At 49.4% G+C, this 25,294-nt stretch overlaps 10 protein-coding genes across 10 annotated transcripts; 7 read left to right on the top strand and 3 right to left on the bottom strand.

Annotated features, from left to right (window-relative positions):
- Window positions 1-397: 397 nt before the first annotated feature.
- N7519_003897 (GMC family oxidoreductase) lies at window positions 398-2,209 on the top strand (the record flags this gene model as incomplete). Its single annotated transcript, XM_057290673.1, has 3 exons — window positions 398-428; window positions 489-1,202; window positions 1,260-2,209. The coding sequence occupies 3 exons, from the start codon at window positions 398-400 to the stop codon at window positions 2,207-2,209; spliced, it is 1,695 nt and encodes a 564-aa protein (XP_057151875.1).
- Window positions 2,210-5,162: 2,953 nt separating this feature from the next.
- N7519_003896 (uncharacterized protein) lies at window positions 5,163-6,518 on the top strand (the record flags this gene model as incomplete). Its single annotated transcript, XM_057290672.1, has 4 exons — window positions 5,163-5,346; window positions 5,403-5,911; window positions 5,964-6,210; window positions 6,268-6,518. 4 exons carry the CDS (start codon window positions 5,163-5,165, stop codon window positions 6,516-6,518), a joined length of 1,191 nt encoding a protein of 396 aa, XP_057151874.1.
- A 793-nt stretch (window positions 6,519-7,311) lies between these two features.
- On the top strand, window positions 7,312-9,672 carry N7519_003895 (Zn(II)2Cys6 transcription factor; the record flags this gene model as incomplete). The annotated part of the gene is made up of 6 exons (XM_057290671.1): window positions 7,312-7,616; window positions 7,749-8,222; window positions 8,321-8,565; window positions 8,617-8,751; window positions 8,803-8,902; window positions 8,961-9,672. The coding sequence occupies 6 exons, from the start codon at window positions 7,312-7,314 to the stop codon at window positions 9,670-9,672; spliced, it is 1,971 nt and encodes a 656-aa protein (XP_057151873.1).
- Window positions 9,673-9,869: 197 nt separating this feature from the next.
- Window positions 9,870-10,853, top strand: N7519_003894 (PhzF family phenazine biosynthesis protein; the record flags this gene model as incomplete). Its single annotated transcript, XM_057290670.1, has 1 exon — window positions 9,870-10,853. One exon carries the CDS (start codon window positions 9,870-9,872, stop codon window positions 10,851-10,853), a length of 984 nt encoding a protein of 327 aa, XP_057151872.1.
- Window positions 10,854-10,998: 145 nt separating this feature from the next.
- N7519_003893 (cytochrome P450) lies at window positions 10,999-12,722 on the bottom strand (the record flags this gene model as incomplete). Its single annotated transcript, XM_057290669.1, has 2 exons — window positions 10,999-12,533; window positions 12,581-12,722. The coding sequence occupies 2 exons, from the start codon at window positions 12,720-12,722 to the stop codon at window positions 10,999-11,001; spliced, it is 1,677 nt and encodes a 558-aa protein (XP_057151871.1).
- Window positions 12,723-12,986: 264 nt separating this feature from the next.
- N7519_003892 (Cytochrome b5) lies at window positions 12,987-14,485 on the top strand (the record flags this gene model as incomplete). Its single annotated transcript, XM_057290668.1, has 2 exons — window positions 12,987-13,217; window positions 13,280-14,485. The coding sequence occupies 2 exons, from the start codon at window positions 12,987-12,989 to the stop codon at window positions 14,483-14,485; spliced, it is 1,437 nt and encodes a 478-aa protein (XP_057151870.1).
- A 950-nt stretch (window positions 14,486-15,435) lies between these two features.
- N7519_003891 (3-hydroxyacyl-CoA dehydrogenase family protein) lies at window positions 15,436-17,430 on the top strand (the record flags this gene model as incomplete). Its single annotated transcript, XM_057290667.1, has 3 exons — window positions 15,436-16,100; window positions 16,174-16,540; window positions 16,621-17,430. 3 exons carry the CDS (start codon window positions 15,436-15,438, stop codon window positions 17,428-17,430), a joined length of 1,842 nt encoding a protein of 613 aa, XP_057151869.1.
- A 539-nt stretch (window positions 17,431-17,969) lies between these two features.
- Window positions 17,970-19,300, top strand: N7519_003890 (uncharacterized protein; the record flags this gene model as incomplete). Its single annotated transcript, XM_057290666.1, has 2 exons — window positions 17,970-18,358; window positions 18,463-19,300. 2 exons carry the CDS (start codon window positions 17,970-17,972, stop codon window positions 19,298-19,300), a joined length of 1,227 nt encoding a protein of 408 aa, XP_057151868.1.
- Window positions 19,301-19,773: 473 nt separating this feature from the next.
- On the bottom strand, window positions 19,774-21,593 carry rfeD (uncharacterized protein; the record flags this gene model as incomplete). The annotated part of the gene is made up of 5 exons (XM_057290665.1): window positions 19,774-20,454; window positions 20,511-20,924; window positions 20,999-21,150; window positions 21,209-21,377; window positions 21,480-21,593. 5 exons carry the CDS (start codon window positions 21,591-21,593, stop codon window positions 19,774-19,776), a joined length of 1,530 nt encoding a protein of 509 aa, XP_057151867.1.
- Window positions 21,594-23,830: 2,237 nt separating this feature from the next.
- Window positions 23,831-24,830, bottom strand: N7519_003888 (uncharacterized protein; the record flags this gene model as incomplete). The annotated part of the gene is made up of 2 exons (XM_057290664.1): window positions 23,831-24,112; window positions 24,171-24,830. The coding sequence occupies 2 exons, from the start codon at window positions 24,828-24,830 to the stop codon at window positions 23,831-23,833; spliced, it is 942 nt and encodes a 313-aa protein (XP_057151866.1).
- Between the last annotated feature and the right edge of the window lie 464 nt (window positions 24,831-25,294).

Raw genomic sequence — 25,294 nt, 5'->3', positions numbered from 1 at the left:
TGGTGCGGGTCCGGCGATCCGTGTGTCCGACACGGGAAGCATACCCAGACCCACGGGTCATATTTCGCAACTCGTTGGAAAACCGTTACAGGCGTGGGGATGTGGTACGAGCCAACTTACCATTGGCCAATTCATGGAGCAGCCTGTTCAGCACGTTGTACTCCGTACGGCTTCCAAAATTCCTTAAATTAGCACATTAGCACATTGGGAATAGAGACCCTCCCCCTATTGCTTTCTCCGCTGTTCTCCGGTGGAAATATTTATACTTCCTCTCCTCCCAATAACTAATTTCGGGCTCAAAATTCTTTATTTATTTATTGGTGCTCGTATTTTTGGTGGTTTTCAAGGTTCGCTCCTATCCGACATCCACACCTCTCAACAAGTCATTCCCCGCGCGATGTCAACTTTTGACTTTATCATTGTAGGGAGTGAGTGATCTTCATTCGGCCTTGGTTTCGTTGGCCCCCTACCCCTAACACATCTCGCAGGTGGGCCGTCTGGCTGCGCCCTCGCCGCCGGCCTTGCCAATTCGACCGCAAAACCCCGCGTCCTCCTCCTCGAAGCAGGCGACAACAAGGAAGATCGCAACCTTCGCGTCGACGGCCAGCGATGGCTCACCTTCCAGGACCAGTCAATGAACTGGGGATTCAAGACTACACCGCAGACGGACTGCAACAATCGTGAGATCGACTACAGTCGCGGCCGGTGCATGGGCGGGTCGAGCTCCATCAATTTCGGCGTGTACAGTGTCGGTGCCCGCGATGACTACCAGGAGTGGGCGAGAATTGTGGGCGATGAGACTTTCGCGTGGGGAGGTGTTCAGCAAAAGTTTAAGGCTCTGGAAACATTCCATGGCGAGATTCCCGAGGGCATAGATAGAAAGTACGCGGATCCCAAGATGGAGAACCATGGAAGTGAGGGACCGTTGCATGTGGGCTTTGCGCGGGAGTGGGAGCGGGATTTAACGGACCTCCTGGATGTCTTCGAGCAGGCTGGGTTTCCATCGAACCCAGATCACAATTCGGGAAATCCGATCGGAATGTCGGTTCTGATCAGCTCGGCGCATAAAGGGTTGCGTTCGACAGCCGGGGATCTGGTTAAGGAGAAGCTGGATAATTTAACTATTGTCACTGGGGCTCCTGTGCAGCGTGTCCTCCTGGAGGGGAAAAAGGCTGTGGGCGTTGAGTCGAACGGGAATAAATGTGAAGACGAGACCTATCCCTGCTGCGAGTTACCCAGACACTAACAGCGTTGAACAGACTACGCCACAAAGGAAGTCGTCCTATCCGCCGGCTCACTAAACGACCCTCGCATTCTGATGCACTCGGGCATCGGCCCTGCCGCCCAACTCCAGCAATACGAAATCCCCGTCGTCCACGATGTACCCGCAATTGGCCAGGGGCTCCGCGACCACTGCTTCGTGCCGATGGTGAACACTCGCACAGAAACCAGCACGGACCGAAAAGCCTTTTATGGTGACAAAGCTGCGATGGAAGCTGCGCAGAAGCAGTGGGAAGAAGACGGGACAGGCCCTTGGGCGAAATTTGCCTGCGAGTTGGGCATCGGCTGGTTCAAGCTGACCGAGCAGCTCACTTCCTCGCCAGAATTCAAGGCCCTCCCAGAAGACGAACAGAAGTACCTTCTGCAGGAGACCGTGCCGCACTACGAGATCCTCACCCATTTCCCCGTTCACTGGGTTATCCCGGACTTTCCGAACGAGGCGCTAAACTACTCCTGTCTCCTCGTCTTCTTGTTCAACGCGCAGACTCGCGGAGAAGTCACATTGCAATCGTCAGATCCTGACTGCCCGCTCTCTTTCAACCCCAAGTTCCTGGCCCACCCCTTTGACCGCCGACTCGCGATAGAGGCGTTGCGTGACTCGTTCCGTGTCGCAAAGCACGAATCCTACACAAAGGACAATGTGGCCGAGCTGGCAATGCCCAAGGGCGAGTCAGACGAGGATCTGCTCGAGTACTGGCGGCAGAACATCTCGTCGAGCTGGCACATGACAGGGACGGTGAAGATGGGTAGGACAGGCGACGTAGATGCGGTTGTTGATCCGGATTTCAGGTTGACAGGTATTGAGAACCTGCGTGTGGCGGATATGTCGGTTGTGCCGGTGTTAGTGAATGCCCATGTCCAGGCTGTTGCGTACGTCACCGGTGCAATTTGTGCGGAGAAGTTGGTGAAAGAGTATAGCCTTTCTTAGATAAAACACCTACGAGTGTTGGTGGATCCTAGCTAATGTATGTTCCTAATGGAAATTGTACTTACATCGCGTACGGCATCCTTCCATGAAGGTACATAGCCCTAGAGAATTAACATGGTTTTGCTCGGCCGTCTGAATAAGGAATACGTAGGAGAATACAAGCGCACATACACCCATAATATAATATGTATAACTCCGTATCGTAAGACAAGTCTTGTTATTAGTGCAGGTGCTTTGGTGTTCATGGGGAATTTACGAGACTATAAGGAGATCAGTCAGGATGTTTATCAAGAACTATATTCACAGTATGTGTCAAAACCTAATTTCATTGCCACTACTAGTCTCGGAACGTGTGAAGTTTCAAAATTTATGGGAAGACAACCTTGAAAAATGGGGTTTGTCCGTCCCGAGCTTCCAAGGTTTCCAAGGTTGTTATCAAGTGGAGATTTTCTAACGTTTCGTGTGGATAAACTTACCTAGAATTATAATTATTAACCCTATTTTCTGTAATATATAGTGGGACCGGATAAATACATACTAGAGTATACCACCTGCTAACTACATATGTACATTTGATATGTAAATATATTATTACCAATTGGGTAAGTGATAGGAAGTTTACGCGTGTACAAAAGCACCAGAAGAAGAGGGTACGAATATTTTGCTTCGATGTGTCCACACGCAGAGTGCGAGAAAGATAGTAGAGTTGCCGACAAGAAGTGTTCCACAGTGAAACTAGTCCAAAATTGTCGGTGGGACCTCGTGAAGATCGGCGTTCCAAAGCGTATATCGTACTCCGTACATATGTTGTAGTACTTTTTTGATTTACCTCGGCTAACTGTTTGCAAGTATAAATTACCTTGGTAAAAACATAAAAAACATTATTTATTACACTACTCAGGTATCTCCGTGTCTACCTAGGTACTACGGAGTAGCAGGCATGAACTACTCCGTGCTCCGTACGGAGCACTCCCTATAAATTGTACTAATAACCTTCCGGCATCCAGGAAACACTTGGTTAGTTTAGAACCCACGTTAAGCAGATCTTTCATCTCTTCGAATCTATCACTTCACGCTCCATCTCACCGCAATTAATTAATTGCTTGTTTATTTTTAACTCAGACTACTTAAGTTTCATTAGCCGTTTCTTTGGACGCGTGCGCATGAACGAGTTTCGACAAGGCTTAGTCTGACGGTGATTAGTACCTATGCACGGAGTACGCCAACCTTAATTACACGCTTCGCAAAGTTAAAGACTGTTGGGATGCGTACAAATGTAGTTTGCAAACGGAGTATATAGTTAGCTTTTACAAGTCAGTCAATCCACTTTAAAACTTAAAACTCAGCTCTCTCTCCGTGGTCTGTCGGGGATGCGTGGGATCGCTATATCTCATCTATCGTATGTTTTTTAGGGAGGAGTGGACCCTTTATGCCGAGGCTTCCCGAGGTCCCCTTGTTAAGTGATTATGTAATACCATTTTACCGGGCGCTCGGCCAAAAAGATCATAGCAACCTTGAGAACAACCGCAATGCTCGATTGGGGCTGCAGCGGTATATATATTAGGCCCTAGCCACTGCTCGGGACCACAAGTAGACTTTTTCTTGTATCTTCCCCCCCTTTCTCATCGCTCTGTAGGTTCCGCAACATCATCATATTGTGCTTTCATGCGTTATGATCTCATTTATAAACTCATAACTATATTCAAACGTTAGCTGGGTCTCGTAGGCTATGAGCCGCCCGAAGGGGCTTAGCGGTTCCCTCCTCAGGTGTCCCACCCCAGACGATTCTATTAATCCATACTCCATACCTTGGAAGAATATAGAAATGACCAAGCGGCTGGCATCGCACACTGCTCGCCTTTCTGCTCGACCCTCCCTGTTGGAGTAACCCCACGGCGGACCCGAATCCCCGGCCGTCTCCGGCCATCGACCGTACATCCGGGGTTTATTTTCATTTTTATTTTCAGCCGTATGTCGTGTGCCTGGGGTGATGCAGTGTCCACCTCAACATCACGCCCAGGAAACCCACGCCGGCACCCAAGCAGTGGGTTGAGACTAGATGCTTTCGCTCGAGGATTATGGCTATTGAGAGGGTTATAGCGCTATCACAGTAACTCAATCTCGAATAATGTACCTGGGCATAGCTTGGGATGACTCGTCGGCCGCAGCTTCCAAATAAGAGAAGGACCAAAACCAGACCGGTCTAAAAGCAATGTCAAGTTCTCTCTTGGCGGACTACAGTTCAGCAGAGAGCCAAGGTGACCCGTCAGAGGGACCTCGTCCTTTTGAATTCTAGAGTATACCGTTATCTGCAGTCCCGGGTGTCGATTTCTCCGACTCTCTGATTCCATTTGTCGGTGGTAAAAAAAAAGAAGCCAGACACTCGATACATGAACAATTCTTCGTATTTGGGAAATCCCGGATCAATCCGCAGTGATCGGAAATCAGCCAGTCGGAATAAACAGCGAAGCAACACTATATCGGACCATCTCGATACATATGCTATTCCAGGGTGGAAAAATGAATAATAGTGAACCAATTATGCTTTTATTCAAACCTTATCCGATCACGGACTACAATATCTACCGACATGGGAGGGAAAGAATCGGGACCCCGGACAGCTTAACCCAACTGCGCTAGGACTTAACTGGTCCCACTCGGCCTTAGACTGACATCAAATCTGCAGTGAAAGTGTGGGGTGATCCAGGAACTACGTCCATTTTGGGAAACCATAGCCACTGCTTCCCCAGATTGGTGGGGCCCATGTTGATCTATGACTACAACGGGGTGAGAGACTATGGGGAAGTTTGTGAATGGAATCTAAAGGTATAAAGGCTTCGGTGGGTGAAGGAGATGTTTCTTTCTATCAATTGATTCTGTTCTGCATACTGAATTGTATGCTCTCTCTGTTTTTTTAAAAAAAAATCCAGCCAGACTACCTTGTACCTCTACAATGCATTGGTCAACCTCGGTTCCGCTGCTCTGCAGCTCAATGCTTACTTTAGTCACGGGCTCACTTGCGCTAGAGCGGGCGGATAAGCACTATGCTGTCATGGACAATGATTGGTATACCGTGGGCTTCCTACCTTATTTGGTTGCTCTTGATGGCGATGTGGAAATCCTAGGCTTGGCCTCAGGTGAGTATCTATAGTATACTGCATTGGCGCAATTGTTCACTAACCGGAATTTTTAGATACCGCCAACAGCTGGCAGCCACAGGGCGCATTGCACGCAGTAGCAACCCTAGAGGCCGGAAATCTCAGCTGTATTCCAGTCTACCCGGGCGCCACATGGCCGCTGATCAACACCCCGCACCGCTTCCATGCATGGGAGATGATCCATGGCAAACTGCCCTGGCAAGGCGCTTTCGCGCCCGAGAATAAGACACTGGAGGCTGAGGGCAATGATCCCACCTCTGGCGATCCGAACCGTATCGTCAAGGAGGCTTTCAAGGAAGGCTTCCCCAAGGGCCGACCGGAAAACTCCACCTCGGCTGCTAACTTCATGGTCGAGATGGTGCACAAATATCCCGGTCAGGTATCCATTTACTCGGCTGGCGCCTTGACTAATGTTGCGCTTGCTGTGCGTATGGACCCGCAGTTTGCGTCGCTTGCCAAGGATCTTGTGATCATGGGTGGGTATGTCGATCTGAACATGCTCCAGGCCACTGGAAGTGTCATGCTGGCAAATCACGCATCGGACGTTAGTATCCTTTCAATAATCCCATGATTTGTGTTGACTCCTTACAATTTAGATCAATCTCATGATCGACCCCGAAGCTTCTAAGATCGCTCTGACCGCGGATTTTCCTAATATCACGATCGCCGGCAATGTTGCTAACCAGGTCATGCCAACCAAGGAGTTCTTGGAAGAGGTTCACTCGGTTCCAAACCCATACAGCGAGCTCTTCTATAAGTATTACGACCTGTCTTTCCCCTTCTGGGATGAGACAGCTGCCGCTTTGATGGTCGACCCTTCTATCTCTGTCAACCAGACTTCAGGTATGTCATGTGGAAGGAAGATCCAAAGTGTCATGGATTTTGGCTAACATTTTCAAGTGTATCTGGATGTGGACACATCGTATGGCAGCCCCAACTATGGAAACATTCATGTGTACCAGAAAGCACTTGCGCCTCAGGGTATCCGGGAGGTGAACTATGTGTTCGAGGTGGATGCTGAGAGGCTCATCAGCCGGATAAAGCATGCCTGCAGTATCCCAAATCGTGTGCGGATTTGGAGTAGGCTGAGTGGCCCGCCGGATTGGGCTTGCTTGTATATACTGACTGAAATAATGGGTAAACAATGTTAATAGATTTGATGTCTTTGCCCTACAGACTTCTATCAAAACGGCGCATATGGGATCCAGAAAAGGAGGCAAGACTATATATACTGAGGAAACTAGAATGGTCTATCCATTCTTCAAAACAACTTCGGGTTCTCAAATCTGAAAGAAACCCCCAGTCTCTTAAGAACATTAGGGAAGATCTCGAGAGGTAGGAAGGGGTAGGGAACAAAAAAACAAAAACATACAACAGTGAGGATTCGCTGGTGGTCACCCACCCAACTACTAACTCACCGGCGTGTGGCTTGAGTACGGCTGAGCGGACGGGAAGCCCTATTTTCCACACCCTATGGTCGTATGTACCGGAGTAAAGGTGGAAGAGAATTATAGCATGAAATTTAGAACCAATTGGTTGGGTTTAGCGTTGTGCTAGCGAGTCAGGGTAACCAGACGCCGTATGCTTGTTGGTGAGCTGTATTTTGCCGTTTGCTTCGTAGGTGACTTGCTTGGTTGTCATAAAATACAAACCGCTGTACAATTTGTATGTGAAAGTGAAGTTAAAGTAAGACAAGGTAGAATAAGGTAGAATAAGGTAAAATATGGCCAAACTATATCTGACTTCCGAATTTGGAAGGCGGGTGGGGAGCCAGATGGCGGTAAGGCCTTTCGACAAATCAGAACGAAGTAAATGTCGTGCATGTCACCCGCGACGAGTTCTCGACCAAGTCTACAACAATTGATATACATGTGTAAAACACGACTATACACAGTCTCGTTTTGAATTCTCGTCAACATTTGACGTATTTTGCAGTCTGTCCGTATGGACCCATCTAATGCCCAGGGCTCAAGCCAAAGCCCATATCCATATGACACAAACCATGTCAGTGAACTGCTTAAGCGCAAGCGCCGCATCCGCGGCATCAAGTCATGTTTTCCTTGCCGTCATAGGAAAGTCCGCTGTGACGGTAATATGCCATGCTCTAGTTGCGTGCAGCGTCACCACCCGGAGCTATGCTGCTTGCCTCCTAAACCAGGGCATCAGCCGCCTGCTCCTGATGGGAATGGTAGCCCTTTCTCTATGAATAAGGATGGGGATGAAGAAGTACAGGGAACTAGTACTCGCAGGTATGATCCAATACCTTTTGCCCGTGATTTCTGTTCTCTTCCTTGTCTTGCGTTGCGGTGTCTTCGGACGCCACGACCAAACGTTGATATATCATACCTTGAATGGCTTAGCGTAACCACTGACAACGTAAGCGACAGTATTTCTGGTGAAATTCAATCAATATCTATGCAAGGAAATAACACTTATGCCCCGGGTATTGACCTCATTCTCAGTCGACTTGACAAGATGGATAAGCAGATATCTTCCCTCAAGGAAGAGCTTCGACAGACCCGTGCAAAAGCTGGATCCAGCACAATTGCCCAAGCCACTCCAGTGCCTGGTGCAGGATCACCATTTGTGGGGAAAGGTTCCACGCTTGCCAAATCTCCTGGAAAGCACTTTGTCGAAGACGCTACCGGCGCTACCATCTTTCTGGGAAGCCATTCGGACCCACCAGTCGCTCTGGGATGTCGACAAGCCCAAGCCGGAAGCGACCCAATGCTTAATGATGCAGCGCTCTTGGATCAGCTTGTTCCGCGGACGTATCCGTTCACGAATCTGTGGAAGCAAGAACCCGGAGCTGGTGAGATCTGTGAGACTTTACCTGACGAGTCGGATATTATCCGGTATGTATCGCGACCGTCGAATGAACGATTACCATTGACAGGCTCACATAAATACTCAACGCTCACTTGAATTATGGTGCTGATTGAAATGGACTCAGATATTGGCAAGTCTACCAAACAAATGTACACCCCTTTTACCCAGCGCTGGTGACCTACGAGCAATTCAATACCTCGCTATTTGCGTTCTTAAACAGGCGCACAGTGATATTGCTCGAAAATGAGACCTCAAGATTAGATGATGTGGATTCCTCATGGCTTGCACTTCTTTTTGCTGTACTTGCGTGTGGAGTGCAGTTCTCGAATGATCCCATCAAAGAGCGTGATCTACGCTGTAAAGTATTCAGTGAGTCCAATCCGAGCCCTCTTCCTTCAGGTTTGGATCTAATTGTATCAGTATGCTCATCTTTTCAATGCCTCCGAGCCTCAAATTTTTTCAACAACACCAACATGAACCAGATCCAGGCGAAGGCGTTGATCGGGAATTGCCTGCGCAACAATCTCGACACTAACAGTGCCTGGATTTTGATGGGTCTGTACTTCATTTTAGTCAGAATCATGTGGCAGGACTAACTAGTTATAGGATCAACAATACGTCTTGCGCAGAGTATCGGACTACACGAAGAGATAGCCCCAGACAGACAAAGCTCCGCCGTAGAAAAATTCCAGCGAAAACGCCTATGGTACGTACTAAATATCCATCAATCTCGACACAATAAGCCCATTAACTCAAAACCACAGGTGGATGCTATTATGGCAAGATACCTTCCTCTCATTCACCTACGACCGCCCACCAAACATAAATAAGCTAAGCAGCAGCATACCCCACGACCCAGACGCAGGCCCAGGACGGTCCTTCGCAGAATGCGTTTGCGCCATATGCCAAGTCCTCCTCGAGCGTGCACGACAAGACAACACTGAAACCCCCAGCGAAACACTATCCTTCAAAAGCCGGATGGCAGCTATATTCGAAGACGCCTCCCCATTCCTCCGCGACAAGGCCCACTGTCGCAGCCTGCAAGATCACCTCGAGCGTCTAGCACTAAGTATCCACTTCTGCTACACAATCTGTCGTCTCTGCCGGCTGGTCCTGGAGACTGTATCCAGTGAAGAATCTAGTCCGGCTGTGGATGTCGAATCCATCAAGGTGGAATGTATCGAGTGCGCTGCTCAGGCTGTTGAGAGTTTCTTGGATATGCACCGTCTGGCGGCGACGGTGTGTCGATCATGGGCGTTTGTTCATAATGCTGTTAGTTGTGCACTCACACTTCAAAGCTTGGTCGCATCCGGTCCGCGGCATTCGCGTGCTGATGTGCTGGTTAATCGGTTGATTGTTGTTTTGGAGCGGGAGGAACAGCAGTCTGTGTGGCAGGATACGGATACTAACGTAAGGTACTTTGGTCCGTATTCTCGGGCTTTAAAGGCCTTGCGAGAGACTAGTAATAGTCTGTGAATGAGAGATCTATACGAGGTAGAATGAGCCGGGGGGGGGGGCGTTGATCCAAGGCGGAAGAATGTGACGAATACGAGGGGAAATACGAGGGACTCCTTGTTCTTTCTAATATATATAATGGAGTATCATCAGCTGAATTATTAGATGGGTCTGACTTATTTCTACATATTTTGTTTATCCTGTTTACAACTCACATAATGTCCAAACTCCGCTACTATATCATCGATGTCTTCTCATCCATTGCCTACCAGGGTAATCCCCTCGCAGTGGTAGACACCACATCCACCACCCTCACCTCGACCCAGATGAAACTACTAGCAAGACAATTCAATCTATCGGAAACAACCTTCATATGTCCCCCAGCGGACCCCAAAGCTACCTGGCGTCTGCGATCATTTCTGCCCAACGGAGTAGAGGTTTTTGGAGCTGGTCACAATTCGCTCGGTGCGTGGTGGTGGATTGCAGATTCAGGGCTTTTGGGAGACATCGCACAAGATAGAGAATCCGGTCAGACCTATTTCCAACAACTAGGCGATAATATCCTACCGGTTGAAGTGTCGCGATCAAAGCTAGGAGATCTTGTTGTCTCGATGAGGCAGGGTCAACCTCAGTTCTTGAACCAACATGCCAACCATGATTCCCTTGCTACATCTCTTGGGATCGACGCCTGTGACATTGGACTAAGGTGCTCGGATGTTATACTCGACCGGGCAATGGTGGTTAGCACTTCACCTGCTCGTCATCTTTTAATTCCGATCCGAAGCCTTGATGTCCTGAAAAATGTCAGCTTTGCCGACAAAGACGGGATCTCAAAGGAGCTCGCTAGTACCGAAAGCTATAACAGTGGGGTATACGTTTTCACCGAAAATGAGTCCGAATCAAAGACTCCGAGATTTGAGGCCCGGTTTTTCAGTCCGGGGATGTCAATGGAAGACCCCGCTACGGGTTCGGCTGCTGGGCCTTTGGCTGCTTACTTGTGGGCGAACAATGCCCTGATATCTGTGGAGAATGGAGTATCTCGGATCGAAGTCGTGCAGGGTGTACAGACTGGGAGGAGATGCCTGATGAATTTGAGCATCGAACCGAATAAAGGAGATTCAGTTAGCATCACGATCTCCGGAACTGGCGTGCTGGTTGCAGATGGAAACATTATGATTCCTAGCTCTAGGGTTTCATTTTGAGGAGCCTTCGCAACGGCACGAGATATCAAATGCTCAAAGTGTATATCCCTTTATCATAGCATTACCTGCCATATCTAATAGTCTAGTGAACAAATTTCAATCCATATCAACGCCAGACCAATCTAAATAACAGTCCTCCAACGCTCTAAACAGTGGCAGTCCTCTTCTTAGCGCGAACGTAGAAGTTCAATGGCCGAATCAACTGGAACTCAGGATCGTATTCGATAGCCTCAAGACCCTCACGAGTGAACTCATAGCGCGAGACAAGCTCCGACAGCAAGATTTTCACCTCAAGCAACGCAAAGTTGAATCCAATACAGCCACGGGGACCCGTAGCGAAAGGAATGTAAGCGCAACGATGCTTGTTCTTAGTCTCTTCGCTAATCCAGCGATTGGGATCGAAGCGGAAAGGATCGCGCCAGACTTCTGGGTTGGTGTGGATAGAGTACAGGTTGGGGACGATGACACTGTCAGGAGGCAGGCGGTATCCACCGGGTAGCACGACCTCGGTTTTCGTCGTGCGACCGGGCTGGAAGGAGGCGTTGTGCAGACGCTGAGTCTCTTTGATGAAGCAGTCGAGGAAGGTCAGGCTGTGGGCGAACTCGGGTGTCCAATCGACAGGCTTGTCGGTGTTGGCGACGCCGCGCTCACGCAGTTCCTCGTATAGACGGTCTTGGGCGCCTTCGTATGTGACCAGGCAGTAAAGGAGCCATGACATTAGGGCGGAGGTAGTTGTGAAGCCGGCGCCTGTGACGATGAGCATGTTTGCGACGATCAGGCCCTCGGGGAACTTTTGGCCGGATTCGTCCACGGTGTTGAGGAGGTAGTCTACTACGCATGAGGCTTCCACTGCGGCTTGGTTCATGGGCATGCCATCGATGCCTGAACCCTTGACTAGATCTATCTTCTCCTGGAGGAGGGTGTAGATTGTGTGCTGGACAAGCTTGAGACGGGCAGGATCGCCGAAGGGAAGGTGGCGATACCATTCACCCCGGGCGGTAATCTTCTTATTAAGAGACAGTAGACTGGCGATGTTGGTTACGATCGGGTGCAAAGGGGCATCGACATCGGTGAAGTGCTCAAAGTCGGTGCCTAGAGAGAACTTTCCGATGGTTTGCGATGCAAGCTTCACCATGTACTGGTAGGCGTTCCAGGACTCCCCGCGAGCATCAAGTTCGTCAAAGACTGTGAAGGACCCGCGTACACACTCCTGCATTAACGGGGTGTAATGGCGCACTGCCTTGGGACCCATTGCTGGTGGCAAGAATTTGTGAGCCAGGCGCCAATTCTCGGTCTCGGTATCTCCGATGAAGATTGCTGTGTTGTCCTTGACACCCCAGAGAGGGTGGTTCTCGTTGATCTTCTTGGTCATGTAGACCGACTCAGTCAGGGCCACGGCTGCCACTTCGGGACTATCTGTCAGATATGTCGTCTTGCCCATGTTGGTAGTCTTGATAACATGGCCATATTTGCGGAAGAGTCGATAGTGGTTGCCTAGATGATCCGGGAAGATCTCGTAGAAGCTGCCCACGAGTGGGAGACCCTCTGGACCTTGGGGACTCTGAACTGCTTGTCCATCGATACGGAGACCGATGGGTGTAGTTCGTGAGGAGGATGCACTCAGGATTTCCCCTGCTGAGAGCAGTTCTTGTTCGTTTTCCCCGAGGTGGAAAGTCAAACCTGATCATGTTAGCGCAAGTTCATGTATAGTGACTGGCAGCACGTACCAAGTGGTGCAGCAACGTGGAAAGCAGCTCCCACGGCGCGCTTGACGTCTTCAATCTTCCATTTGGAATCGAGAGTTATAGACTGTGCTGTTGATACTTCATCTCCAATCAAGTAGAACACAGGATCCAGTGCGACAGGCATGATGAATTTTAGTTAATATTTTGGAAGATATGCTCTATTTGACCTCCATCATCTTAAATATCTTCACTTTCTTATACCAATATCCGAATTACCGTGGAGCCTTGAATGTCCATTTGTATAGGAGCGGTAGATCCGGGCTTCGGGCGAAGTTCGCACGAGAACATCCGACATAGATATTGACATATTGACATATTTTATATTTATATAACGTTTATATAAATGTTTTAGGGGACTTCAAGTTAAGCATTTTAATTGTCTCACAAGATGTACACCCTTGAAGAAGTTCATAATCATAATAAGCCAGACGATGTCTGGATTATTCTGCACAACAAAGTCTACGATGTCACCAAATACCTCGAAGACCACCCTGGTGGCAGTGCCATCTTGATTGGGGTCGCTGGCACAGATGCTACCGAGGCATTCGAAGAGACAGGTCATTCTGACGAAGCTCGTGAGGAGTTGGAACAATATTATGTTGGCGACCTGCCGTCAGAGGTGTGTTCTTCAAACCTAACAGACCAACATATAGAGAACTCAACTAACCTGATTTGATTTAGGAACATGCCGAATCAATTCAGGTCTACCGTCCTACGTTTGAGAAAGTCGCACAAGCCGCCGTTGTATCTGTCAAGCCCTCACCTAGCCGTGTTCCCTCGCTGGTTCTCTCATTGCTCAAACTTGGCATGACTGGCGCTTTAGGGGGAGTGGCTTTTGCCGGCTACAGCAACGGATGGGGACAATTTGCCCCGATCCTCAAGAAGCTGTCGGAAAGTGTCTCAACTATTCTGTCCAACCGCCTGAACTCCGGTCAGTTCTGGTCCGGATTCGGAATCGCCAGTGTCGCCCAACTGTCCATCACCCTTGGAGTGACAATGTGGATTTCATCCAAGTTGGACGTCCAGCAAGAGTTTACTCATCACTTGCCTCACCGCACATCTCGGTCCGACAGACTTATCTTCCGCAAGAAAACATCATCAACCGTCAAGAAGGCTCCCACCAAGACCCTTTTTACAAAGCCCCTCGACCCGCGCCAGTTTAAGAGCTTCCCTCTGACCCACAAAGAAGTCGTCTCTCCCAACGTGTACCGATTCACCTTTGGCCTCCCCAACACAGACGATATCCTCGGTCTCCCAACAGGCCAGCATATTGCTCTGCGCGCCACTATCAATGGAAAGAGCGTCTCCCGTTCCTACACACCCGTCTCCAACAACATCGATCTAGGACGCATCGAGCTCCTAGTTAAGGTATACCCCCAGGGCCAGATGACCAAGCACCTCGAGCAAATGAACATCGGCGACACTATCGAGATCCGTGGCCCCAAGGGCGCAATGCAATATACCACCTCATACGCAAACCACATTGGTATGATCGCTGGTGGTACTGGTATAACCCCCATGTACCAGCTCATCCGGGCGATCTGTGACAACAAGGCCGATACTACCAAGATGAGCTTGCTGTATGCAAGTAACAGGGAGGAGGATATTTTGCTACGCAAGGAGCTGGACGACTTTGCTCGTGAGAATCCGCATAAGTTCTCTGTGCAGTATGTGCTTTCACAGGCTGGTGAGGATTGGACTGGTCATCGTGGTTTTATCTCGCAGGATCTGATTCAAAGCTACTTGCCGCCTGCCGGTGAGGACAGCAAGATGTTGCTGTGTGGCCCGCCACCTATGATTAATGCGATGAAGAAGATTCTCCCTGGAATGGGCTGGAATGATCCTAGTGCTGTGTCCAAGGCTACGGATCAGGTCTTCCTGTTCTAAGGGGATTGTGATGGTATTGAGCGTTGGATGGTGCCTAAATTGTACAACAGATTTTTGAATTTGATATACAACATAGACATAGAGATAGAATATCAGCAACTAGTCACATTTTCAGTCAATTTTCTCATAACTGTCTAGCTCTCACTTCGTTTGTATACATTTGGTGTTTTCAGGTGTCTAAGTTTCTTTGTTATGGCACGGTAGGAGACGTTTCCATATCCTAACGTGAAGATATTGCGAAGTATATCAAATCTTATGCCTCAGGTTGATGTCTTACAAATGACGTCGTCTTCTCAGCTTCCATTCTTCCGCGCTTCTAGAAGAATTACCCAAAAGGATCACTAGTAGTTGATATTGAGTGGAGCTCAACGGTCAACACCGGACTGAACGGCAACAGTTCCCGGATCTTAGCCCAACAAAATGAAGGAGTCGACAGATCTTCAAGCTTGTTTAGCATAACATTCTGCAAGTTCCTCCGAACTGTTTCCGTGAATATTCCGTGACGACTCCGTGGCAAATCCGAACAGAAAAGCGCTTCATTACCATCCGAACTCCCTCCGATGCAGAGTAGATCCCGAATCTACTTCTGGAAGCATTTTATTGGCCATGACGACACTACAGCACTACGGCCGTGATATCCGCGAGTCCTTCTTTTCTTGGAAGCTCATACTCATGATGCCGGCTTCCGGCAGCGGAGCCCTAACATGTCCAATGAGCTTGGGATGGTGTATTGCAACCGAAGTGCATAGAGAGCCTCATAAATTCCAATGCTAGATTGAGCAGAAATATATATAAGAAAGCCTATAATCAACTGTGCCTTGGTTATGTTTCCCTAGACAACAGTCCACGCTTTTTCCGCTCTCAACGTCATATCTACATACATTTTATATACCAACACCCATCTACATTGCCACCTCCCTCTCTCATACTCCTATTTACCTACATTCAATATGGGTGTTAAGCCCAGAACAGACCGCCCCGTTGCAGTCATCGGCGCCGGTGTCCTCGGCCGCCGCATCGGCTGTGTCTTCATCGCTGCTGGCTACCATGTCCACATCCGGGATCCCTCGCCGGTGGCTCTCCGCGATGCAGAGGACTACATCGATAAACACAAAGTCGAGTTCTCGTTGATGCCGCGCATTCAAAAGATGCGTGAAGAAGATCACGAGGGCGAACCTGGCGATCCCGACGATCCTAAGGGTCAGACCTCCATTTCCCAGGTTGACCTTGAGTCGTATACGTCTGCGCCCTATGGCAACTGCAAGACTTTCACCGAGCTTGAGCCCGCTGTTTCCAACGCTTGGCTGATTGTCGAGGCTGTGCCTGAGATACTGCAGTTGAAGATTGATACTTTGGCAGACTTGGATAAGTACGCTCCGGCGGATTGTTACATCGGCTCCAACAGCTCCTCTATCAAGTCAAACTTGATGCTTGTCAAGGTCTCCGACAAGCGGAAGCGCAAGCTCTTCAATATTCACTTCACCATGCCTCCTGCTATCCGCACGGTCGAGCTGATGACTTGTGGTAAGACCGATCCCGAGATCTTCCCTTACCTGGAGACTGTCTTGGGTGAATGTGGCATGTTGCCAGTGACAGCTCGCCGCGAATCGACCGGGTATGTATTATTCCGAGAGCGAAAAAGAAAACGTAGTATATCAGCACAGCAGACTGACTCAAAAGCCGTATAGATTCATTTTCAACCGCATCTGGGCAGCAGTCAAGCGGGAAATCACGCAAATCCTCTACGAAGGCGTCAGCGACCCCGGCCAAATCGACCTACTCTGGGAACACATGTTCAAGAATGGGCCCCTGCCCTGCCAGCTGATGGACCAAGTCGGCCTCGATACCGTCGCGTTCATCGAAGAAAACTACATCCACGAGAGGGGTCTCCCCTCCGCCGCAATCGACTGGCTACGGAGGGAATACCTCGACCAAGGACGTCTCGGCAAGAAGAGTGAAAAGGGCGGCCTCTACCCGCCACTCTCGAAATCCTCTTCCGCAGAAGCACATCCGGCACACCCGCACAGCGCCGCAAAAGACATCTACCTGCTGGACGTCGGGCTCGGCGGAAACGCCAGGATGTGTCGCAGGTGCACTCCAACGGCAAAATCATCCGCCTCAATCTCGCAACGCAGAAACTCACCCCCGTCGTCGTCGGCCAGAACCTGCCTGACGGTATCGACGTAGCACTGGAGACGCAGCGCATCTTCTGGACGAATATGGGCCGCAGCACGGCAAAATGTGATGGCTCCGTCTGGTCGGCTGATATGGACGGCGGCGATGTGATGTGTGTTGTCCCCGTTGGCCAGGTGCATACACCCAAGCAGATCTCGGTTATCGAGTCACGCAAGCAGATTTACTTCTGCGACCGTGAAGGACTAGGTGTGCACCGCTGTAATTTTGATGGTAGTAACCACGTTGTTCTGGTGCAGCGCCGTGCGGAGCCGGGCATGAGTCTGTTGGAGCAGATGACGCTTTGGTGTGTAGGTGTTGCTATCGATGCCGAGCGCGGTCTCTTGTACTGGACTCAGAAGGGACCTTGCAAGGCTGGTCGTGGTCAGATCTACTGCGCTGGCTTGGATATTCCTGCCGGTGAGACTGCTGAGAATCGGACTGATATCCGGTGTCTGTGGAGCAACCTCCCCGAGCCCATTGATATTGAGATAGATAGCGACACTCGGACCCTGTACTGGACGGATCGTGGTGAGCACCCTTTCGGTTGCACACTGAATCGTGCCCATGTTGGTGGTGAAGAGATAGATTTTGAGAAGGTTATTCTGGCACGTCACTTCCACGAGCCTATTGGCTTGAAGTTGGATAAGGCGAACAATATTGTGTATGTGGCTGACCTGGGTGGTAGCTTGTACTCGGTATCGTTGGAAGATGGACTCAAGACTGAGCTTGTGCGAAACGATGTTTGCTACACTGGTTTGACTCTTGTTTAGCGAGACATGTATGTTATATGTGAATATAGAATAGATACATGTATCCTTCTGATCATGTTTCAGTAACCCCCACGCAACATGGGGGTGAAACCAAGCTAAGAAAGTAAGAAATACATGAATACATACATAATGACATTATATAGTACGTTGCATTTCAAATATTTGAATATTATGCATGTATATGCATCATGTAACGGTGGTATGGTGATCTCGTAGAATTATGACGTGGGGAATAATAGGAGCAGAGTCCCCTTAACCCTAATTAATTGCATGTCTTACTACGGAGTACGGAGGAGTTAAACACGATCTCGGGAGTATATGCAACATGCACAATATGCATAGCTGAAACAGTCTAAATACAGAAAAACACAATGTCACCCTTTCTCCCCTCTTCCCCCCCTCGATCCATTCCTGCACAGCCAGGGACTGCCGATCCCCCATTTTCCCCTACTCTTCCCATTTACATCTACATCTACTACTACTCCGTACACATATACAACCATCCATCCCGTATCTTAGGTAGAAACACATCTACCAAGATGCACCTCCAAACCCTCCTCCCCATCCTCTCGGCCTTAGGCACAACAGCAGCCATTACCTCCAAACCAGCCCACCTCTGGGCAACCCACTACAATGGCAATGTCTACTCCCTAACCCTGAGGGACAATGACCTCTCCATATCGCAAACCCTCAATACCTGCGGCGACATGCCGAGCTGGTTAACCCTAGACGCGCACACCCGCACCGTCTACTGCTCCGACGAGACCGGCACTGCCGATCCTTCCACGCATGGCTCGCTGACGGCCCTGCATGTCAGGCCAGATGGCACGCTGCGCGAAGGCGCTGTCGCGAAGACTGTCGGTGGCGGCGTGAGTAGTGTTATCTATGAGACTGCTGTGGGGAAGAAATTTATTGCAATTGCGCATTAGTATGTTTCTCTGTTTTTCTTTTTCTTACCTACATTCCTAAGGTCTTGGCCTTGCCTTGCCTTGATGCTGTTGTGGATATGGGATTGTACTAACAACCTAATAGCCAAGGCTCGGCCATCTCAACCTTCGCCTTGCCCATCAAACAAAACCAACCAAGCCTGCAAGCCTTCCATTTCAACCTGACCAGACCGGGTAAAGTCGACCAGCAGGACTCGCCACACCCGCACGAGGTCTTCCTCGACCCGACCGGCTCGTTCATCGTCAGTCCGGACCTGGGCGCGGACCTGCTGCGCGTGTACGCGATCGAAGATGGCCCGTCGGGTAAGCTGTCCGAGTGTCCGAGTGTGAACATTACCTACGGCAGCGGGCCGCGACACGGCCTGTTCTGGGCAGATAACACCGACCGGTCGGCTGATAGGTCGACGAATTCGCGGCAGACAGCGGCTGTCGGCGAGACGATGTTGTACCTTCTTAATGAGATCGGGGGTACGATGATGGCGTTTGATGTTTCGTATCCGAGATCTGGGTGTTTGTCTTTTGAGAAGACGCAAACCCTGGTGCCGTACCCCGACGGTGTTATGCCCGAGGGTGCCACGCCGGCTGAGATTAGTAGGATTGGAGATCAGTTTTATGTTTCAATCCGGAGTGATCAGGGTTTCGAGCCGAGTGATTCAATGATTGTGCTTGATCGGTCGCCAGTGGACGGATCAGTGAAGTTGCGGGACTCGGCTTCTGCATTTGGGAAGGTGCCGCGGACCTTTGTGATCAATCGGGCTGGGGATCTGGTTGCTATTGGGAACCAGGCTTCTGCGACGGTTTCCATTGTGCGTCGGGATCCGAAGACCGGAGATTTGGGTGAGGAGATGGCTGCTCTACAGGTTGGTGAGCCTGGGAAGGTAGGGACTGCGGAGGGTCTCAGCAGTGTCATCTGGGATGAGTAGATTGATAGTTATATAAATCAAGAATTGGATGGTATGAGAGACAACCGTGTCTCCCACGACCACAGCTCTCTTCTATAAACTGCAGAGAATGAAATCATTGCAGTACAGGTTCGCATCACATGAAAGACTTGAAAGAGCATAAAAAAGCATATACCTCATGACCAAAAGATATGTCCACATGAACCCCAGAATGCGGAAAGAAAGAAAATGTAGACCTTTGAATGTTGAAGACCAGCTTCTTCGGGTTTTTGACTGTCGGAAACCTGCACCGAAAAGACCTGGCCTGGAAAAAGGAACTCCTGCAACGTCGTCCACATGATGGGTCCTGCCAGATCGTAGTGAAAAAGAAAAAGAAAGAAGACCAGGAAAGCCGACCGAACGATGAAGAATAAATAACAATATGAGAATGAACGTGTATCAAGCATCAGTCGTAAAATGCGTAAAACCAAATATGTAGGCGGTCTTGAAGTCGTTCACTTGATGTCGATTTGGAATGCCTTCCATTTGCCCCCAACTGTTCGACATCGTGGACATCCTTGAGGACCAGGGTAACTTGTTGGTCCTTGTGACAGGACGGTATTTAATGGCCCATTCCCCGGGGTTCGGAATGAAGTAGGCGGACTTGAAATGAACATGCCCACGCAGTCGCGGCAGACTCCACAGATGCACTCCGTACAGGCATAGCACTCATTCAGTGCCGAAGGTCGTTTGCACTGGGCGCAAAACACCTGAACCTCTTTGTTGCGGAAAGACGCTGGAGTAGGATTGGAGAACCGGTGGTGCTGGCGCTGCGAGATGGGCGGGACAAGATTCATAACTGGGCTGGAATCAGAGTTTATGGACGGCGCGACTCCCGAAACCGATGGCGCAAAATTTCTGCCGGATGCCGAAGACATGGAGTCGAGCGATGATTCAATGGATGGGAATGGTTCCAAGTCGCTCTCACGGCTGCGGTGGTTCTCGTATGGTGGCGGGGTCAATGATTTGTGCAAAGGCGAGGCGGCGTATGAATGAGGTGGGAATGGCCGATGTGAAGAGATAGGAGGCAATCCCGAGGATTGGAAAGCGGGTGGTAACGAGGACCGATTTTTCACCCCAGACGGGGCAGACGTCACGTTGGGAAGTAGTGGGGCAATCGTTGGAGACCGACCAGCCTGTATATGGCGCATCAGCACTGGAAAGGAAAGTCCAGAATTGCATTCAAACTCACCTCTGAATACGGCTCATCGTCTACTTCCGTTGCTGATGTCGCGGCTTCAATCAAATCCTCCCAGCGCTTGCCTTGCGCCCAGGCCGCGGTTTGCGGCTCTGCTGAAAGGGCTTTACGGTCACCGAGACTTGGTCGCCGCCCGAATTCCTTTGATTTGGGGCGATCCTGCCTGGGTTTCCGGGCAGATTGAGTGATGGAAGATTTGCGTGGGCGGGAAAATTTGTCTCTCCGCTGGATTGGCGGCAATGTGGATGAGCGACCGGGCGGGGAGTGATTGAGGATGGATGGAAGAAGCTCGCGAGGACGAGGCGTAAATGGCGGAAGGGATTCCTGCTTGAAGTGGTCGCGGAGTGAGGGCAGTTCAATAGCTCCGCGCATGCGAGGATGACTCAAGTCGGTATCCGAATGGGTATCCTGGGGAAATGCGGGTCAGTGCCACTGTGGAGAGACTCAGGGCTCAAAGCCCACAACAGCCCGGAGCGACAAACCATGTCTGTATCCCAGTCCGAAGCCAGCCGATGGTGATGCAGTTGTGCCAGAGCAACCGCCGCAGTGGCTGCAGCTGGGTGGGGTTCATCCAGAGCTCGAGGGGTAGCCGGGGAGCCGTCAGCGACATAGACGTCCCTTTCCGGCGCCACATCTGTGGGTAGCCGTCAGTATGTGTAAGAAATTAAGACAAAAAGAGCAGAAAGACTAACCCTGAGGTCGCCGGGGTTGAGCGGGTTCGGGGGGTGACAGCTGCACCCGTTGCTCGAGCGGGGTGTTCACCATCATCAGGAAGCTCTCCTCGGTAGCCGGGAGCTTCGGGATGTAGTGGTTCGGATGCGCACGTCGAATGTGCTCCTGCATGGAGCGATAGCGTTTTTCCTAGAGCACCAACCGGATTAGTTCGAGTTGAACTCCAGAGTTGCACGGGTCATATAGCTTTCGCAAGCCCGGTGATAGGTGGGGCTCGGGGCAAATACTCACACCTAGACATCTTTTGCGACAATTGGAACCGTCGTTATTCTTCAAGGGACAGACCACCTCATTATTGGCATCGGTTACCGAGAAAGAGCTGGTCAGTGAGCTTCGAGGAGGCATGGTTGCATATAGGTCATCCGAGATCCCGGGAGTTGAGATAAAAAAAGGAGGGGCGAATAAAGAGGTCAGCCGAGCACAGACAGGGTTTATGTGAACAATAGACAAAAATGCAGTTCAACATGCTCTTGTGTGTAGAAAGAGAAGAAAGGAAGAATTGAAAAAGGGAAAAAAAGGAAACGGATGAGAGGGCGGCTCATACATTCAGAGTACTTTCGAGGGTCTAGTGGGTGAAAGTCACTGGGGTATTACGGGTAATTACGCAGAGTTCGCCTTATTCTAATTTTTACTCCGTACTTCTTTTTTTTCTATAATTTCTTTTTATTTCTATCCTATAAATTCTAGATTTAATAATTCTACATATGTAGTCAGGAACAGCTTTATTCTGACTCTCTTATGTACGAGCTCGTATATGTGGCTATCGTCCCTATCTGAGTATCGATAACCAAAAAGAGGGCGTGCAGCTTTGAGCTTCCCTTGTAAGAAAAACCCCATTCTTGGAATGTTCCACGCTAAAAAGTGAAATTTTAAATAAAAATGGGAGAAAAAAAGAAAAAAAAGGGAAAAAAGGATGAAACCGTACGGTAAAATTTGGTATTTTAATACCGAATAGCACGGCTTTTCGGAAACCCCGGTGGAACACCGAGCTCTTAAACGATTTTCATTACATTTTTACATTCTTTTTATGTGGCATCCTAGATGCCTTTTAATGCTTTATTCGGACTATTAATAAAACATATGTATCTAACACACAGAAGATGCTTAATTTTACATCTTCGGGCGAAAGGAAAGGAAAAGAAATACTCGCGATAGGCGCTATCAGCGGCCCCTCCGAAGCTCTCCCCAGCTCCTGAGCTTCATTCCAGAAGGGAGGGAAGCTCCGGGTGGCAAAATTAGCGCCACGTTACAGTGTAATATTACGGTATTTTTCGATTCCATGGTTTTATTTTCTAATTTCTAATTTTATACTACAGATTACTATGTAGAACCATAGTACGAAGTAAATAATACTAGTAGTAGTCTACCTAGGTAAGATTGGATAAATAGGTATAATAATGCAACTGAAGAAACAAGGGAAGGTATACTCCAGGCCTCCCGAGGTCGTGTACTCATAGTGTAAGCAAGCGCGTGACTTTATATGCCCTACTTAAGTATACTTATAGGCATAATCCATTACTATAATACAAATACTCCGTACCTGTCTCAGCTCCGACCTCCTCCGTTTACCCTTAACTCTAATAAACAGCTTCAATATTTCCAGATTACTTGATTGCCTAGATACGAAAATACCAATACCTCCCTAATACCTTGTATAACCAACTGCCGATGAAGAGCATCCCAAAGCAGCCTGATTGGCCCCCAATCTCCACCGAGTCACCAATTACCTCCATTGTCATTGGCTGCAACTCGCACGCCATCCCGGTTCTGGGTGGCCGTGCAGGGGGTTGATCAACGGAAAAGTCTGAGATTTCAAGTTCGGGGGTTTCCAAGGTTGGTATGTACTGTTGTATAAGTACCTAGGTAATATCTGATAATAGTATGTACGGAGTAGCATATAATAAAAATAATATAAAGCTGTTATCAGACCTGTACACTACATGTACACTATCCATACATACACAAATGTCAAGCATGTCACGCTCCACTTAATATGACAAGGTGGGGAGCTTGCGAGTCGAGACGTTCGTTCTAGACAGCTAAGTTACTGAAATGCATCTTATCTGCATCGCTTAGAATTCATGCAAGGTGCGTCTAGCTTTCATGCAGCCTATTATTATACTCCATTGTACTACTCCGTACATCTAATTCCATCCGATCTCTCGGATCTAAGAATGACCATTGTCCCTCGTAATCCTATTTCCATTGTTTAGACCGCAATCCCTTCCTGCAGACCAACATACCAGCTGTGTGTCAGCCATGCAGGGTCCAGCATCATCATGGTAACCCCAATGTGTCGCCACTAAGGGGTGGCTGAGCTGACCAACTATAATTGTACACTCGTAACTCCTGTTCGTGTCCCATACTCAGCGTCATCTGAAACCCTTGCCGCGCGGTTTGCCTTCAAGGGATTCACCCCGAACAAACTCGCTCAAACGCAGAAATGCAGAAATGCAGAAACCAGCTTGGACATAAAGTGCCCAGTAACTGGTAAAAAAAAAACTCTGCAGCTAATACCGCTGAATATAATACATGTCCAAGCATCGTCACATCCCATCCCGACCGTAAAAGAGATCCCCCAATCAACCCAGTGGAGGCGTAATCATACCAGTACCATTACACCCCATCGAATCCCCATCCTCCCCAGCAAAGAACAGCAAAACTGCTTCAGCAGCAGCCTTGGCATCATCGTCATCCTCCAAACCAGGAACGCGTGAGCGATAAATCTGCTCCAGATACTCGTCCATAACAGCCGCAGACCAACCCCCACGACGCCCAAACTCCTGCGCAAGCTCCCCATTGGCAAAAGTATCAAACTCGAAGTGGCCCTGGTACGTCAGGACCCGGCCGGGGTTATAAAGACCCTGAATAGCGCACTGCGCACTACTCCCGATACTGAGACCACGGTGCCGGCAGTGAGACACCCTGGTCCGCAGCAGCTTCAGCCTCAGGCGTCGGTGCCACTACGTCGCCGTGGATCAGCTGGATGCGGAATGGTTTCTGAGCTGTGGCGCGCGCCAGAGGCGGGAAGCGCGCGGTGAAGGAGGGCTGGAGGGTGATGGGCTGGATGCCCATTTCGAAGCCAGCGGGGGATTGAGTGACGTGGAATGTCGATGCCGGTGCGTTGCTTGTGTTTGCCTTGGTGCTGAGGAGGGCTTGGGCGATGATCTGGTGCCCGAAACAGGAGCCGAAAAGCTTTATGTTTGGATAGTGGGTGTGCACTGTTTGGATGTAGGATTGCAGTGCATGGATCCAGGGTTGGTCTTCGTAGGCTGAGGATGCTGAGCCCGTGATTAGGATTGCGTCTATTGGACTCAATGGTCCGGCGTGAGGCTCGGCTGGGGCCTGGGGTTTGGTTCGTAGGGTTTCCAGAGGAGGTAATGACCCGCCTACGGCATCGAAGGCCGTTACATGAATGGCGAGAGGTCCGTTTTGGAGGCTTTCTGGGCTTTTGTTCAAGCGTTGGGCGGCTGCTTGCAGGAGGACGCGGAATTGAGAGCTGTATAGACCCCGCGCTTTGTATACTGAGAGGCAGGGGATGTCGGCGTCTAGCACAGCCACGTGGATTTTATGTTGGGCCATGGGCTTGGGTATCGGGACTCTATCCAAATGGATGTAATTTGTCAAAGAGAATGTGATATGTGAGTCTACAAATATAAAAAAATTGAAAAACTTTGATGTCAAAGGGCGTTCGCATCCTCACGCCCGATAAGGATTTGAGTAATCCGGTGGGGCTTCCCAAAGAGGAAGTCGAATCCTTGTCTGTAGAAGATCTGATGAAGGCATCAGGAACCATATCAAAAGAGATAAAGACATAGATTAATTAGACTGAATGAAGTTCTGGGAAAAGACTGTAAGAAAGGAAAGAAAAACATGTTAAATAGTGCACCCAAAGACCATTCATTGAGAGGTAGAAGATCAAGAAGCCCAGGAGCAAGAACAACATGCAATGGTCGAAGGTGATTATAAATAGAAAGAGAACCACTTTGAATATATCCATGGGTACGGCGTGAGTTATCAATTGCTAGTTAGAACGAGACTCAAGT

The sequence above is a fragment of the Penicillium mononematosum genome (assembly GCF_028829835.1).
Source record: "Penicillium mononematosum strain IBT 11891 chromosome Unknown utg000002l:1.0-8112719.0:1.0-8118358.0, whole genome shotgun sequence".
Taxonomy (NCBI): Eukaryota; Fungi; Ascomycota; class Eurotiomycetes; order Eurotiales; family Aspergillaceae; genus Penicillium; species Penicillium mononematosum.
This window is presented reverse-complemented; position numbering and strand designations above follow the sequence as displayed.